The sequence below is a fragment of the Ranitomeya imitator genome, chromosome 3 (assembly GCF_032444005.1).
Source record: "Ranitomeya imitator isolate aRanImi1 chromosome 3, aRanImi1.pri, whole genome shotgun sequence".
Taxonomy (NCBI): domain Eukaryota; kingdom Metazoa; phylum Chordata; class Amphibia; order Anura; family Dendrobatidae; genus Ranitomeya; species Ranitomeya imitator.
In genome coordinates this window covers 438,657,179-438,675,322 of record NC_091284.1, presented here as the reverse complement: position 1 = coordinate 438,675,322, position 18,144 = coordinate 438,657,179, and the positions used below count along the sequence as shown (strand labels likewise).

Below are 18,144 nucleotides of genomic sequence, written 5' to 3'. Positions count from 1 at the left end.
ATACGCAGTTACGGTTCAGGCAGCGCTGAGTCTACCCAGGCATATGCTGTCCATCAGAATCTGGGAACTGCTTAGTATGCAAATTGAGGTGGCAGGTGCACTAAGCTTCAAGCCTTTGGCCATGCTAAGGGTGCACCGAAGCCTCATTTGCATATGGAGTAAAATGAGTTATAAGTCATTACAGCAATGAAATATACAGCGGGGAAAGAAAGTATTTAGTCAGCCACCAATTGTGCAAGTTCTCCCACTTAAAAAGATGAGAGAGGCATGTAATTGACATCATAGGTAGCCCACAACTGTGAGAGTAAAAATTAGAAAACAAATCCAGAAAATCACCTTGTTTGATTTGGCAAAATTTATTTTGCAAACTATGGTGGAAAATAAGTATTTGGTCATTAACAAAAGTTCATCTCAATATTTTGTTATATATCCTTTGTTGGCAATGACAGAGGTCAAACGTTTTCTTTAAGTCTTCACAAGGTTGGCACACACTGTTGGTGGTATGTTGGCCCATTCCTCCATGCAAATCTCCTCTTGAACAGTGATGTTTTTGGCCTGTCTCTGGGCAACACAAACTTTCAACTCCCTCCAAAGGTTTTCCATGGGGTTAAGATCTGGAGACTGGCTAGGCCACTCCAGAACCTTCATATGCTTCTTACGAAGCCACTCCTTCGTTACCCTGACAAAGGAATTTATTTCCGAAACGCGCGTTGGGGTGCACGGTGATCCAGGACCTGTTAACCCCTAAAGGTACATTACTCTTATTTGAGCCCATTAATTATATATATTTTTTTTGTATAAATCATTTTTATTGGTCACAGCAATAAAGAACAAAGGCAAACGTTACAAACTGGTAAATCTGTGCAATGATAGGCAGTAATTTTAAGTCGAACAAGGGGAGCATAGTTACAGCATTTATGTCTTATGATTTGACTTTTCTGATCAACAATGCTCCTGGCTATCACGAAATCATGAGCTGATAACAATAAAAACAATAAAAACAGCCGGGATAATTGGTACCAATTGTTAGATTTCTTTGTGAATATTCAAAATACGATATGTATAATTGAACTAGTTATGAGGAGGACAAACATAGAAAGTAAGGAAGGGGAAAGAAAAGAGGGTGGGAAGAAGAAAAGAAGGATGGATGAAGGTGTGGGGGGTTCAGGGAAGGAGTGTGGCTGCCCCCATATCCCAGCGGACAGAACGCATGCCGAGGAACGGCTCGGAAGCATACGAGAATAAGCTATGTAGTGTGTCGGGTTCTGGAAACCCAGAGATCTAGTTCAGGAGTTTCCCTAAAAGCGATCCAAGGGGCCCATATGTTGTAAGTTTTCTCTGTGTTACCTGGTGACTGATTTATCAACTGCTCCATTCTATAGATGTTATTAAGTTCTGCCACAAAATCTGTACGGGAAGGAAATTTTTCTTGTTTCCAAAACCGAGGGATCAAATTTCTGACTGCGGTAAGAAAGTGTCTTAGGATGCCCCTCTTGAACCTAGAAAGCAGCGAGACAGTATGATCTGGGGGGTTTGCTGATATGCAAAGCTTCTCAAAGGGAGTTAGCGGCCTGTTGATGTTGGCTTGTTTAGAGATTGAGTGGATATAACTTTTAAGTTGTTCATAGAAGAACCAGTCAACAGAGCATGATTCCTCCTCTGGGAATAGTTCCCTGAGGGACTTCATCCCTGTCTCATTTAAATAGTCGTGGATGATGGGTTTTGACTCTTTTCTCTTATTTAGAAATGTCTCTCTATTCTGCCCTGCCGGAAAAGCAGAATTATCGTAAATTGGAATTAAGGGGCCCGGGAGGGTTGTGATCTGAAAGTCTTTATTTCGATTTTTGATAAGAAGCAATAGGTTTCTCGTAAGGAAGGGCATGTAGATGTCCGGCCCTAGCCCCTTGCCTCCTTTCCAAAGTACAATTTGGGAGTCGCGTCCATTAAGATCATTTTCTAAGTTAACCCACTTTTTGTTGTTTTTACTATGATAAAGGTCTAGGATACAAGTTCCCATTGATGCATAACTATAAATCGCGAGGTCCGGGAGACCCAGTCCACCTGTCGATTTAGATCTACTCAATGTTGTATATGAAATTCGTGCCCGATTATGAGACCAAATAAAACGAGTAATTATTTGTTTGAGGCGGGAAAAGAAGGAAGCTGGTAGGTATAGGGGAATTGTTTGAAAAAAATATAAGAGGCGAGGCAGGAGGTCCATCTTCACTGCATTGATCCTACCCAGCCAGGACAATTGTAGCCTGTGCCACTTCTCCAAGTCTGAGTTTGTTTTCTGTAGGATTGGCGCAAGGTTGGTTTCAAACAGTTTAGACGTTTTGTTTGTAATTTTGATACCTAAATATGTAAGGGAATCAAAGCTCCATTTAAATGGGAAAGCCCTCCTTAATTGATCCACCAGGGGAAGTTGGAGTGATATGTTTAGGATTTCGGATTTATGGGAATTCATTTTGAAGTTACTTAGGTGGCCAAATTTATGTAGCTCTGAAATAATGTTTGGTAGGCTCGTAGAGGGGGACGTAATATATAGCAGGATGTCATCTGCAAAAAGTGCTAGCTTATGTTCTTCAGAACGTAATTTTATACCATTAATTGATGGGTTATTTCTCAGGGCCACGGCTAGATGCTCCATTGTTAGGATATATAAGAGGGGAGAGAGAGGGCACCCCTGCCTTGTACCATTTCTGATCGGGAACATTTCCGATAGTGAGCCGTTTACCTTGACCTGAGCACTAGGAGAAGAATACAGGGCGGAGATCCTACGCAGCATGTTCTCTTTTAGGCCAATTTCCTCTAAAGTCTGGGAAATAAATTCCCAATGGACCCGGTCAAAAGCCTTTTCAGCATCTATTGACATGATACACAGGGGGTCCCCCTCTCTGCCCGCTCTGTCAATTAGAGAAATAGTTCGGATTGTGTTGTCCCTCGCCTCTCGCCCTGGAACAAAGCCCACCTGGTCCTGGTTTATTAGTTTTGGTAAAAGGGGGCATAGTCTATTGGCTAACATTTTTGCATATATTTTAATATCCAGATTTATTAAAGAGATCGGGCGGTAATTATCACACGTAGAAGGGTCCTTGCCAGGCTTAGGGAGAACTGTTATGTGAGCGATGAGTGCCTGTGTAGGGAATGAACCCCCAAGAGAGACAAAATTACAGGCCTTCAGAAGTATTGGACTAAGCAATGTGTTGAACGACTTGTAGAAGCCTGCCGAGAACCCATCAGGGCCCGGGCTCTTGCCCTGTTTCAAAGCGCTAATGGTTTCAGACACCTCCTCCACTGAGAATTCCTTTTCAAGATCAAGTAGATCCCCTTCAGGCAGAGTGGGTAGTTTATGTTCCTGTAAATATGATTTGATTTTATTACGAAGAAAATGTAGTGGAGCCTCTTTATAGTGTCCCGTTATGTTGTATAGAGATTTGTAATATTCACTGAAGTTGGAAAGAATATCTCTGGTATTAAACACTTTCTTCCCCTCTTTGTTTTTAATAAAAGGAATGTAGGTATTGGGATTACGTTGATTAAGGGCTCTGGCCAAGAGTCTACCACTTTTATTGCCTAGCTGGTAAAAGCGGCTCTTGAGTCTTTCTCTGAGGCATTTAGATTTTTGGTCTATTATGGATAACAATTTTTGTCTGGCCAATTATATATATTTTTTACTCACTTTATTTCTTTTTATACACATTGAGAGCTGCAATCGTCTCTATGTGTTCTATGGTTACTATTTGGCACTGGTTACACTATGGATTCACTATATAGCTATTATGCACTATATGAGGTTTTTTAATAAATATCCTTCAAAAATTATTGTTATTGATGATTTTTTTCACACGCTATTGTCACTATTTTTTGTCACTAGGATTTATTATTTTTATTATTTATTTTTCTGGGCTATTTTATGTACCATATTACAGTTTAGGGATTATAAATCTAATCTGGTCCTGCACATGTGCACAAAGGTTTTATAATATGTATACTTTATATTTTACTCTAATGTCATTTATGTCTGTCACTAACTAATAAAGAGTTATATAATTTTTTCACCTGATCCTTGTTTGGACTCCACTGATTGATCCATTGGTTTTGGGTTGGTTGTTTTATTCAATGTTTTTAGGTGACCAAATACTTATTTTCCACCATAATTTGCAAAATAAATCTTGCCAAATACAACAAGGTGAATTTCTGGATTTGTTTTCTCATTTTGAGGCCGGGATCACACATGCGAGAAACACGTCCGTGTCTCGCATGTGAAATCCAAGCTCTGGCGCCGGCACTTGGGAGCGGAGCGTGCGGCCGCATAGCAATACATGGAGCCGCACGCTCCGCTCCCAAGTCTCTGCGCCAGAGCTTGGATTTCACATGCGAGACACGGACGTGTTTCTCGCTTGTGTGATCCCGGCCTGACTCTCATAGTTGTGGTCTACCTATGTTATTAATTACAGGCCTCTCTCATCTTTTTAAGTATGAGAACTTGCACAATTGGTGGCTGACTAAATATTTTTTTTCCCCAATGTATGCTGCTTATACGATTGTTATAAGGGCTACGTCCTTTAATATAACTGTTTAATTTGCATTTTTAGGATTATAGACTTCTTTTAAACTAAGTTTTCTCTGAAATTCTTAACGATTCATAGAAAACATACCCATCCGCAACGTGCAGCCTGGCTATGATTCATGCTGCCTGTGGTTTGGGCAGCATGACTCAACTGACAGGTTCTTAGGCCATGTGCACACGTTCAGCATTTTTCGAGTTTTTTTCGCTATAAAAACGCGAAAAAAACGCTTACATATGCATCCTATTATTTAAAGTGTATTCCGCATTTCTTGTGCAAATGTTGCTTTTTTTTTCCGCGAAAAAATTGCATTGCGGAAAAAAAATCAACATGTTCATTAAATTTGTGGAATTGCGGGGATTCCGCACACCTAGGAATGCATTGATCTGCTTACTTTCCGCATGGGGCTGTGCACACCATGTGGGAAGTAAGCAGATTATGTGCGGTTGGTACCCAGGGTGGAGGAGAGGAGACTCTCCTCCACGGACTGGGCACCATATAATTGGTAAAAAAAAAAAAAGAATTAAAATAAAAAATAGTCATATACTCACCCTCTGATGGCCTCGGAGTCCTCCCGCCTCTCATGGGTGCATGCTCTCTCTTCCATTCCTATAGATGCTCTGTGTGAAGGACCTGCGATGACGTTGCCGTCTTGTGATTGGTCGCGTGACCGCGACGTCATCGAAGGTCCTGCACACACATACCATCTATAGGAACGGACGCCGCTGAGGAGATCGGCTGTCTGCAGGTGAGTATAACCATTTTTTTAATTTTTTTTATTATTTTTAAACATTCTATCTTTTACTATTGATGTTGCATATGCTGCATCTATAGTAAAAAGTTGGTCACACTTGTCAAACACTATGTTTGACAAGTGTGACCAACCTGTCAGTCAGTTTTCCAAGCGATGCTACAGATCGCTTGGAAAACATTAGCATTCTGCAAGCTAATTTCACTTGCAAAATGCTAAAAAAAAAAAACGCGAAAAAAACGGGAAAAAAACGCAAAAAAAAAAATGCGGATTTCTTGCAGAAAATTTCTGGTTTTCTTCAGGAAATTTCTGCAAGAAATCCTGACATGTGCACATACCCTTAAAGCAGATTATGCAGCTCTGCTACACAAAACTGTAATGTGTTCTCCCCATGCGTGGTCCCTCTAACTGATTTACATCACATAGCGATGCTCAGGGTCCTGGGCACAAGAGCATCAAGGCTAATGATTTCCCTGTATGAAGAAAGAGATGTATTGTTGTTCTTTGCTGCCATTTATAGAAATGAGCTAATATGGGAAATCTTTATACAGATATTTCCTTTCATACTTAGAAGTTCAGACCACCATCGGTGTACATTTTATTTTCCTATGTTTAACTCCACTGTGGGATTTCAGGGATAAATGCCCCTTATGCATAAGCTAATTGGATAAATACTGGCTCAGCAATCTTGATGAGAGGTGTTATTTAGATGATCTATACCAATCTTAAAAATTGCTGCATGATCTTATTATTCACTACCAACTTTTCACACTTGGGGACAATTAGTGAAAAATTGACTCTGGTTGGTAATTTGTGTATTTATTATCTTGGGAAGCATTTCTACAGACTCCAAAGCTTTCATAGTGTAGGTCCTGGGAGTATCTGAATCTGAAATGCTTGTAAAAAATGTTTCTAAATTCTCATTAATAAAATCTGCAGTACATAACTATCTTTTATGTAATTTGCTGTAGTCATGAATACCCACCTTATTAATCGCTGTAGTTAAAAAGAAATAGTGTATATATATTAGTCTTTTATGTTTTGTTTCATTTTATAAAATGTGCTGTAATGACTTCAAAGAAGTGAGAAGGTAAATGCCATAAATGTTTAATAGGTGGGGGTCCGACATCTGCGTCTTCAGCCCGCTAGAACAGGGGTCCCCAACTCCAGTCCTCAAGGCCCACCAACAGGTCATGTTTTCAGGATTTCCTTTGCATTGCACAGGTGATGCAATTATTACCTGGGCAAGACTAAGGAAATCCTGAAAACATGACATGTTGGTGGGCCTTGAGGACTGGAGTTGGGGACCCCTGCGCTAGAAGATTATTGTACATTGACTCCTGTTCTACAAGCCTTTGATAGCCATATGCTAAAGGAGACTAAGTGGAAAGCTGGCCACACAAACATGCAGTGTTTTCTTAAAAGGGTTGTTCGTCAAAGTCAATAAGTCTGCAGTCACTCTGTGTGACTGCAGACTTATGAATTCCATCAACGCACGCATTGTGCTCCATACACTTGTATGGAGCAAGGCCATGCGGCGTCTAGTGATGCGGCTGTCCAGTGGGCGTGGTCGACTAGTGGGCATGGCCTCGCTCAATACTAGTGTATGAAGTGAGGCCGCGTCCACTTGTCCGGTTCTGGCCGGGAGTATGCAAAACACATATATCACCGATTATCCCGGCTCAGAAACCGGTGAATCCCCACTGCGCACAATGCGAACCCTGGGGGATTCCTAAGTCTACAGTCACAGAACGTCTGCAGACTTATCATTTTGGACCAGAGAACCCCTTTAACTACTATCGACTTAGGCTACTTTCACACATCAGGTTTTTTGCATCATGCACAATCCGGGGAATGTTGGAAAAACCGGATCCGGCGCAGATTGTGAAAAACTGTTGCGATGGATCCATTTTTTCGATGGCTCTGGCTAGCATATCTAGATTATAGGATAAAAAAAAAAATTTGGAGCATGCTCAGTTTAAAAAAACGGAATCCGGCGCCGGAATACGTCATTTTCTGGATCCGGCACCTTCCGGCTCCCATAGGCTTCCATTCTAGCAAACAGCCAGAGACAAAAAACGTTGCTATGGACGTTTTTTCCAGAAACCGGAAACGGCAGATTTTCCGGATCCGGCGAAAAACAAACGAAACTCAATGTCATCCGGTGCAATCTGGCACTAATACAAGTCTGTGAGAATAAAACGGGATCCGGCGGCAACATTCGCCAGATCCGTTTTTTTTTTAATTTAGCCGGATTGAGCCTGACAGCGAAAACCTGATGTGTGAAAGTAGCCTTAGATAGGAAAGCTGCCATAATGAACACCCATGGGATAACTTATCAAAATGTATTTTTTTTAAACTGAATTGATAGAAGCAAATGCTTGCAAAGTGTATTTTTTGCCTTTGCCGACGAATCATTTATAGCAGGGCCTAATGGTACAACTTCTAAAGTCAAATACTCTACAATAGCTTTTTATATTTTAAAATTGAACCTTTTTTGTGATTTCAGGTTTGCAGCATTATGCAAGTCTCCAAATCAGAAAGCTAGCACTGTACAATTTGAAATAACGGTAAGGTACTCTCTATAAATCATATTACCTGAAAATTATGTCATAAGTTTCATTTAAATCAAAAGATAGAAGCAGAGATAGAAGTGCTGAATTTTACATGTAACTATTTGACTCCATTAATAAAATAAAGCATTAAAGCATACTGTATTATGCAAATTTTAAATTGTACTGAATGGCATTTTCAAGCCAGCAGGAAATCTGCAGGGAAGTCTATGGTGTGATGACACAGCATTTCTTCTTAATAATGCCAGACGTAAATTGAGTAGGCCCTGAATCATAAACTGTTGTCTAAAGAATTGACTCTTCTTGTAGTGATGAGTGAGTGTACTCGTTGCTCGGGTTTTCCCGAGCACGCTCGGGTGCAGAAAACAAAAAACACACCGAGCGCACTACTATACTGTATAAATATATCCCACCCGGGGTGCAAAAGAGAGCCACCATATGCATGCACACCACGGGCATATAAGACAAAAAGTGAGTCACATATGAAAACAAGAAATTTATTGGCACACCACAAACAAGATTTTTAAAACATAATTAAAACAATACACCATAAGAAAACTTTGGTCCATGTACATATAATAACATATAACATTTACATTATATGCCTGCACAAAAATATAAACCTACCCCCTGGCTAATGGGACTATGACAACAGCCTAAATAGACTGGCTGTAGCCGCCAGGCTAATGGCAACACATCACAAAGAGGTGAAAAATGACCTGGCTACAGTACCAAATCGACACCCACCTAGGAACCACAGGTGGATAATACCTTGAAGGAGCAGGTCAAGCACCGCAGAGAATAAGCGGTGTTAGAAACATGACACCGCCCCTGGTAAGACCCCAAAAAAGTGACATTTACCAAAGGTACTCCCTTTTAGTGGTGGTGAAAACAAATTCCAAACTTTGCTAAAAAGAAAAAAAAAATGCGCAATTTTCCGATACCTGTAGCATCTCCATTTATTGGGTCAGGTGAGGGCTTATTTTTTGCGTGCCGAGCTGACCTTTTTAATGATACCATTTTGGTGCAGATACGTTCTTATAATCGCCCGCTATTGCATTTTAATGCAATGTTGCGGCGACCAAAAAAGCGTAATTCTGGGGTTTTGACTTTTTTTTTATCGCTACGCTGTTTAGCGATCAGGTTAAACCTTTTTTTATTGATAGATCGGGCGATTCTGAACGTGGTAATACCAAATATGTGTAGGTTTGGGTTTTTTATTTTTTTAATCTTGAATGGGGCAAAAGGGGGGTGATTTAATCTTTTATATATTTTTTATATTTTTACAAATATTTTTTTTACTTTTGCCATGCTTCAATAGCCTCCATAGCAGACTTGAAGCTGGCACAACTCGATCGACTCTGCTACGTAGACGCGATGTTCAGATTGCCTCTATGTAACTGAAGTACTGGGTGGCGCTCATAGCAGTCCGGCACTGACAACTATAGAGGTCTCAAGGAGCTCTCTGGTTATCATACCGATGATCCCCGATCATGTGACGGTGGTCACCGGTGTGTGTATTTCTGGCCTCATGGCCGGAAGCGCTTGTTAAATGGCGCTGTCAGAGTTTGACAGTGGTATTTACCTAGTTAATAGCTGCGGGTGGATCACAATTCCACCCGTACCAAATTAATAGCCGCGGGTGGATCGCGATTCCACCCACGCGTATTGCGGGCACATGTCAGCTGTCAAAATAGCTGACATGTCCCAGAAAAGATGTGGGCTCACCGCCGGAGCCCACATCAAAGGATGGATACTGACATCGGCATACTAATACGTCCGATGTCAGTAAGGGGTTAATAGTGGTTTTCACATGCCAGGTTCCCTTTAATTTTGGTGCCGTGTATATAAAAACAGGCTGCGCCTATACTAATTAATAATAAGTACCGTATATACTTGAGTATAAGCCGAGATTTTCAGCCCAAATTTTTGGGCTGAAAGTGCCCCTCTCGGCTTATACTCGAGTCACGGTCGGCGGCAGGGTCGGCGGGTGGGGGGGAGAGGGCGCTGAGGCATACTTACCTGCTTACGGGGCTCCTGGCGCTGTCCTTGCAGTCCCATGGTCTCCGGGTGCCGCAGCTCTTCCCCTGTTCAGCGGTCACGTGGGACCGCTCATTAGAGAAATAAATATGGACTCCACTCCCATAGGGGTGGAGCTGCATATTAATTTCTCTAATGAGCAGTAACGGTGACCGCTGATAGAGGAAGAGGCTGTGCCACCGAAGACCAGCTGTCCGGGGGAAGGAGCGGGACGCCGGGAGCAGGTAAGTATTTCATATACACCTGTCCGCGTTCCACCCGCCAGGCGCCGCTCTGTCTTCGCGTCCTCTTGCAGTGACTGTTCAGGTCAGAGGGCGCGATGACGTATAGTGTGCGCGGCGCCCTCTGCCTGAACAGTCAGTGCGGAGAGACGCCGGGACGGGACGCTGAGGAGCTGCAAGCAAGAGAGGTGAGTATGGCTTTTTTTTTTTTTTTTATTATTACAGCAGCAGCAATGGCACAGCTTTCTGTGGTACATCTATGGGGCAATAATGAACGGTGCAGAGCACTATATGGCACAGCTATGGGGCAATAATGAACGGTGCAGAGCACTATATGGCACAGCTATGGGGCAATAATGAACGGTGCAGAGCACTATATGGCACAGGTATGGGGCAATAATGAACGGCGAACGGCGCAGAGTACTATATGGCACAGCTATGGGGCAATAATGAACGGTGCAGAGCACTATATGGCACAGCTATGGGGCAATAATGAACTGTGCAGAGCACTATATGGCACAGCTTTCTATGGTACATCTATGGGGCAATAATGAACGGTGCAGAGCACTATATGGCACAGCTATAGGGCAATAATGAACGGTGCAGAGCACTATATGGCACAGCTATGGGGCAATAATGAATGGTGCAGAGCACTATATGGCACAGCTTTGGGGCCATAATGAACGGTATGGAGCATCTTTTTTTATTTTTGAAATTCACCGGTAGCTGCTGCATTTTCCACCCTAGGCTTATACTCGAGTCAATAAGTTTTCCCAGTTTTTTGTGGCAAAATTAGGGGGGTCGGCTTATACTCGGGTCGGCTTATACTCGAGTATATACGGGTAAATTGGCCATGAGTGTCAACTGGATGTGATATTTTCATGCTCTATCACGATATCACGTGATGTGTGCAAAATCCCATGAGACTATATACGGTACATCATCTCCTCAGACCATCAATGAGGACCATGCATGTTCGGCTGCAGGGACGCGTCATTATCAGCATGCGAAGCCTGTTTGTGTGCTTTCCTGGCTGCTGATGCCGTGTCCTGCCGGCCAGAGCTGCATGCCCTGTATTCTCTTTAATATATGAGCTCATAGTACATTACATTACATTCAAAGTGCTATATTCATCATTTGTATATTTCAAGATCCTTTTTTTTGTAATATTTATTTCGATTTTTTGAGCCAGATTATTCAAAAAGATACACTCGACTCAAGAATTTTTGACAAAAAACTGGCATTTGTTTTAGTTTGTACCCCTTTTCAGCACAAAAATGTGCTTGTTAAGCAGAAAGTCGTAAAACTTGAGAAAAAAAATAATAATTCTGGGTGACGGGGGGCTGGAGAACATTTGTTCAAAAATGTTGCGATCTTTTAAAAAGTCGCACTTGATGTATTAGTCTAAAACATCAGGAAAATGAGATGAATAACAAAAGACAACTTTAAATCCTTGGATGAATTTGTTGGAAATCAGAAAGTCACTAATTGAGAGATGTTCAAGCACAAAATCTTGCAAAAATGCAATGAAGAATCCATCTCCGAGTACATGGCAGCGCCCTCACATGGCCTTCATTCAGGTCTAGTAGAGGGGTCCAGAATGAAAGCTTCCGGCCATTTCAGATAATAAAATCGCTTCTCCTCCTGAGTGTATTTTTAGATTACTATGTCAGAATGTTCAGACAAATTGAACATCAAGAGGTAGTGAAAGAGCCGGGAATGCCCTGAGACGCTTTCTGCCTCCCACCCTGTCGCCATAGTGCAGATCTCGTTTTGCACCATTTGAGGCTGGTTGCTATCAATGCACTGCCAATTAGCTACAGCCTTTTATATGGGGTTGAAAGGAAGTGCACCCCTAGCAACAAGTCTGTTTGGGAACACACAGGTGCCAAAAAGGTTTGGCAGTCCCAACGCGAACTTTTCTTTCATTCTTCCTGCCATAGCCAGATAGTGTTGTTTTCTTTAGACATACACTGTGCATTTTTATTAGTATTATGGTAATATTTGCATCAAATAGAAATCTGTCTTTTTATTTATTTTCATTTCACTTGCTTATATGTCCTTTAAAGTCGAAATGTTTAATGGTGTAACCAAAAACAAGTTTCTCTTAGGGTACGTTCCATAATTTGCAATAAATCTCGTTGCAGAAATGCCATTGTGAAATCTGTTGCATTATAAATTCATATAGTCCAGAATTACAATTTTCATGAAGTCGCTTATATAAGCTGCTACTCTGATACATAGAGAATTTTCCATAAACAATAGAGAATCCGCATTGAAAAATCTGCATGTTTGCCCTATGGGAAAGTACCCTTTAGTTAAATTTAATCTTTTCATGATTTTTTTTTTTGCCTTTTATAGCACAAAGGTTTTCGAGATGTACAAACTGTTGAGCCAGAGACAAGTTCATCAAAGTCTGAAATAAACCCACGCAAGCGCCGGAGGGAACATGATCAGGAATCCCAGCCTTGAATTCAGATCTCATTGACTAAGCAACATCTGGACTTCTTCAAACACTCTTTGTAAACAAATGACTATTTTTGTATAACTCTATGAATTGCCAAGTGTTGCCAAGTGTTGCAATGTGTCGTTCTGTTGAAAAAACGCATTCTGCAAAGTTGCCCGCAGGATGCGTTTTTTCCCCATAGACTTGTATTACCGACACTTCGCGAAGTATGGACACACGTTCCATACGTCGTGCACTGGATGCGTGGGTTTTTGGCGGGCCGTCGTAGCGAAAAAACGTTCAATGGAACGTTTTTTCATACGTCGGGTCCTGCAATTTTAAGTGCGCAGGCGCGGCCGGAACTCCACCCCCTCCTCCCTGGGACTTTACTCGTTGAAACACTGCATCCGCTGCCCACGTTGTGCAGAATTTGCACAATGTCCGTCGGTATGTCGCGCCGACGCTTAGCGACGGCCGCGTACTGACGGAAATGTGAAAAGCCTTACTGAAGAATGAAAAGACCACGATGTGTTTACATATATGATCACCAGTTACTTAAAGAATGTGACATTATCTTAAAGTCACTGTACAAATTTGTCTAAAGTCGGATGAACCCACCGATAGGGTGTGATCAGCTGACAATCTAATGTGTATGGCGGCTTCCTGACTCTTACCCCAGATGTCGGCAAGAGAAGGAGCTGGCCTATTGGATTGCCAATGGGAATTGTTTTGGCCTCTGTGGTGATAAGCCTTTGACAGATGAGTCTGGGAGAAGCGTGATCAGCCCAGCCGACCATTTCTGTATAAGGGAGTCGGAGAAGATGCCTTTCAAACAAGTGGTTGTTTGGCTGACCGCTATCTAATGTGTTTGGGGGCCTTAAAGGAATCAATTAGCAGGTTTTTTTCCTATTGCATCTGAGAACTGCATGATGTAGGGGCAGAGAACCTGATTCTAGTGATATAACACTTACTGGACTGCTTGGTGCAATTTTCATAAAATCCCTGTTTTCTCTGCCGTAGAGGTAGCAGTGCTATGAATTTTGAGCTGTGTAAAACTGTTCATAGTCAATGGTGGGAGCTGGGTTAAACAGATTAGCTGGACTGGCTTGCATGTGAGATCTAGTCCAATTTTCAACAGCAGAAAAAAAGGCAGCAACACTTACCTGCCCAGATCTTGGAACAAAGGGTGCAGCCAGCTCATAAAGCAAGATGTTAGCAACACAGGTGCAAAATACCAGATCAACAGCCACTCTCCACATACCCACTGCCGGAGGGGGTGACTGCCCAGTATACAATTGCACGATAAAGGCCCACATAGGGCGTTGTTCACACAATGGTACTGCATAGTGTCTGGTTCAGGAGTACCAGTAGATCTAGTCCAGCAGTGATAATCTCCTATTAAAAAAACACAGAAAGCTGCCGAACAAGTGACACATCCCTGAAATCAGGGTCTATGGTCATACATCTTGCTGCTCTCGGATTACATAGCAAACATCTGCTGGCAGATTCCCTTTAAAACTTTCAGTATCTTCATTGAAGATATTGCACAAGATTATAAAGGGTTTTTTATCACACATACAGCGCCATTCTATTTCATGGGCTACGTTTGCTTTTCAGCTTCATTTAATTGAAGGAGGGTGAGCAATAATACTATCCCCATGGAGAAAAAAAAACATCCTTTTTCTTCAAATAATAGGAAAGTTATGTCATCAATGCAAACCTTTTAATGGTAATAATGCTCAAAATTACTAATAATATGGATGTATGACTGTAAATTGTGCTACAAATATTGTTATTTTGGAGTAAATGTTTATTGCTAATTCTGTTTCTGTGTTACACACATTTCTAAAAATGTTAGAATTTTTTTTTTTCGAAGCACAGATTTCGAGGGTAATAATTTAACCCCTCTCTGACCTTCGACGCACTATCCCGTCGAGGTGCCCTGGGCCTATCTGACCCTCGACGGGATAGTACGTCATGCCCTTTAATGCGATACCGCGACTTAAGTCGCGGTGATCGCATTAAAATTCCGACGCCATCTTACCTGGGGGAAGATGGCCTCGGCATCCAGGGCATTGTCGCCGCCCACCCGCCCTCTCGATCGCTGTGATTGGCTGTTCAATTCTGAACAGCCAATCACAGCCATTCTCATTGTTTCAGCCAATCGGAGCGGCTGAAACAATGAGGTGACAGGCTAGGATCGAGTACCGATGTACTCGATCCTAGGTCCGGTGCCTGGCAACACCAGGCACCGGCAAGAACACCCCGGATTGGCGCGATCGCATCGATCGCGCCAATCGCAGGGCACCGCGCGGTATTACCGCGCTGTGCCCTGCCGGAACCTGCGTGGATCGGTGCTCTAATAGCACAGATCCTAGGATAGGACACAGTGCAGGCCCAGCAGGGCCTGCAGGAGCCGATTGGCGCGATCGATGTCATCGTCGATCGCGCCAATCACAGGGCGCAGCGGCGATCACGCTGTGACCGCTCTGTGCCCTGCAGGTGACCTGGCTGTGACCTGCCTAGGAACGGCGCGAACAGCTCGATCCTAGGCAGGTCACAGCCAGGTCACCAGGAAAGCTCTGATTGGTGGGATCGACCATAACATCGATCCCACCAATCAGAGCTTTCCTGGTGACAGATCACAGCAGCAGCATGACCGCTCTGTGACCTGTCTGTGTCACCTGCCTGACCTGTGTATGACCACTCTGCAGGGTCCTCATTCTAGCTGAGGATTCCTACAGAGCGGTCATACTGCTGGATCTCCCTGCTGGATTTTGTGCCTGGATCTCCCTGCCGTGCTGGGTATTGTGGTGCCACAGCAGCCTGTAGCACCACAATCCCTGCTAAAGAAGAAGACAACTAAACGTAAGTTTTATCCGTGCCCAATCCCCATTCATCCGTGCCCAATCCCCATTCATCCGTGCCCAATCCCCGTTCATCCGTGCCCAATCCCCGTTCATCCGTGCCCAATCCCTGTTCATCCACCCCAATCTCCCCTTCCCCCTCTTTTTACCCCCTCCACCCCCATTTGTGCCGCCTCCGTGCGCACATTTAGTAGCCGCCGAGCGTTGATTGGTGACGCAGTTCATCGATCAACGCTCGCGCTCGCTTTTTTTCCCTCACCCCCGTTGCGCCAACTCCGTACACACATCCCGCAGCCGCCAAAGTTTGATAAGTGACGCAGTTCACTTATCAGAGTTTGTGCCTGCCGTTTTCCTTTTTTTTTTTTTTTTTTCACCCCCCCTTTGTGCCACCTGACTACAACCGTACATTTTGATCACTTATCCCTGCCCAATCCTCACTTCCACCCCCATCTCCCTTCCCCCTCTTTTTACCCCCCTTTGCACCTCCTTCCGTGCGCCCATTTAACAGCCGCCGAGCGTTGATTGGTGACGCAGTTCACCGATCAACGCTCGCGCTCGCTTTTTTTCCCTCACCCCCGTTGCGCCAACTCTGTACACACATCACGCAGCCGCCAAAGTTTGATAAGTGACGCAGTTCTCTTATCAGAGTTTGTGCCTGCCGTTTTGTTTTTTTTTTTCCCCTTGCCCGACCCTCGTGCGCACATCAAGCAGCGGCCAAATTTTGATAAGTGAAACAGTTCACTGATCAGAGCTGGGCCTGCTGTTTTAGACTTTTCTTTTTACAGGTTTTTCTTCTCCTTTTAGCATTTTCTTTTCAGATAAGTTTGCACAATTCACTATCCCCCCACACATACACATACAGTTATCAATAAAGTGCACCCAATCACCATATTCACACAAAAATGTCCCGCTCGTCCCGTTCGTCCCAACAGCGCTATTCATTGGAGGAGGCATATGCTTTCCTTGCCTCCGACACTGATAGCGAGGGAGAGGATCCCACTTTTCTTTACTTTTCTGATTCTTCATCCTCTTCTTCCTCCTCCTCCTCCTCTTCCTCTTCCTCCTCATCTTCCTCCTCGGGCCCTGCGGAACCGCCACGCAGACGCCCCAGGACAGAAGATGAGGCAGCCCCCACCACTCCTGAACCAGCGCTCCCCACTGCGGAACCCACATGGACCTCACCCCCCGAAAATTACGAGCCACTGATTCCTGATTTTGTGGCAGAATCAGGAATCAAGTTTGACACCACGGGCCTCACAGAAACAGACTTTTTCAAAGTCTTTTTCTCTGAGGATTTTATTAACCTTGGTTCGGAGACGTTTTGAGGCCATCCATAAACTCCTACATTATTCCGATAATGCACAGTGTCCCGCACGAGATGACCCCAACTTTGACCGTCTGTTCAAAGTTCGGCCGGTCATCAAACACTTCAACAAAAAGTTTTCTGAAGTGTACGTGCCCAAAAGGGACATCTGCGTGGATGAGTCCTTGGTCCATTTTAAGGGGTGGCTCGGATTCCGTCAATACCTGCCCAACAAAAGGGCAAGGTATGGAATCAAACTCTACAAGCTGTGTGAGAGTGCCTCAGGGTACATCCACAGGTTTAGAGTGTATGAAGGGAAGGACACCAGGATTGAACCCCCTGAGTGTCCTCCTGACCTGGGAGTGAGTGGGAAGATCGTGTGGGATTTGGTGCACCCACTGCTGGATAAAGGTTATCCCCTCTATACTGATAACTTTTATACCAGCATCCCACTCTACAAATCCCTCTCTGCGCGAGGTACCGCAGCCTGCGGTACTGTCCGCAAAAATCAGAGAGGCCTCCCAAAGACGCTACTTGGGCAGATGCTCAGAAAAGGTGAGAGCAAGGCCCAATGTAGCGACCACCTGCTGGTGGTCAAGTACAAGGACAAGAGGGATGTCCTTCTCTTGACCACCATACATGGTGATGGCAGAGCCCTCAGCATTGTACGGGGTACCTCTACACAGGTCTGCAAACCGGACTGTGTACTGGGCTACAACAAAAGCATGAGGGGGGTTGATCTCTCTGATCAACTCCTCCAACCATACAGTGCTTTGAGAAAGGCCAAGGTGTGGTACAAAAAGCTGGCCGTGCACATTGTACAAATGGCAATGCTCAACGCTTTCCTGCTGTTACGATGTGCACGCCACACCGATACGTCGTACCTTCAGTTCCAGGAGGTAGTGGTTAAGGCCCTGATATTTGGTACTCCGGAAGGAGAGGGCCCCAGTACTTCTGGAACTGAAGGTGCTCGTATCGTACCAGGCCAGCATTTTCCGGGGGTGGTCCCGCCAACCGGCAGAAAAGGTAAGCCGCAAAAAAGGTGCCGAGTGTGTTACAAAAGGGGAATACGCAAGGACACCATTTATCAATGCGACACCTGCCCCGAAAAACCTGGCCTGTGTATGAAGGATTGCTTCAGATTGTACCACACCTCCATGCACTACTAATTTACTTTACAAGAAAGCATACATTAGTTCCAAAAAGGGGGCACATCTAGATAAGTTCCTTGGGGGGGGGGGTCTAGGTACCAAAATGATGTCACTTGTGGGGTTTTTTTACTGTTTAGGCACATCAGGGGCTCTGCAAACGGAACATGACGACCGCAGACCATTTCATCAAAGTCTGCATTCCAAAACGTCACTACTTCCCT

At 43.8% G+C, this 18,144-nt stretch overlaps 1 protein-coding gene across 1 annotated transcript in view; it reads left to right on the top strand.

Annotated features, from left to right (window-relative positions):
• RAD51C (RAD51 paralog C) overlaps positions 1 to 14,427 on the top strand; it is a 112,147-nt gene extending 97,720 nt beyond the window's left edge. Inside the window, exons 8-9 of the mRNA XM_069757346.1 lie at positions 7,832 to 7,892; positions 12,518 to 14,427. Of these exons, the coding sequence (XP_069613447.1) occupies positions 7,832 to 7,892; positions 12,518 to 12,628 (172 nt within the window). The 3' untranslated portion in view covers positions 12,629 to 14,427. The remainder of the gene's footprint in view (positions 1 to 7,831; positions 7,893 to 12,517) is intronic.
• The last annotated feature ends 3,717 nt before the right edge of the window (positions 14,428 to 18,144 follow it).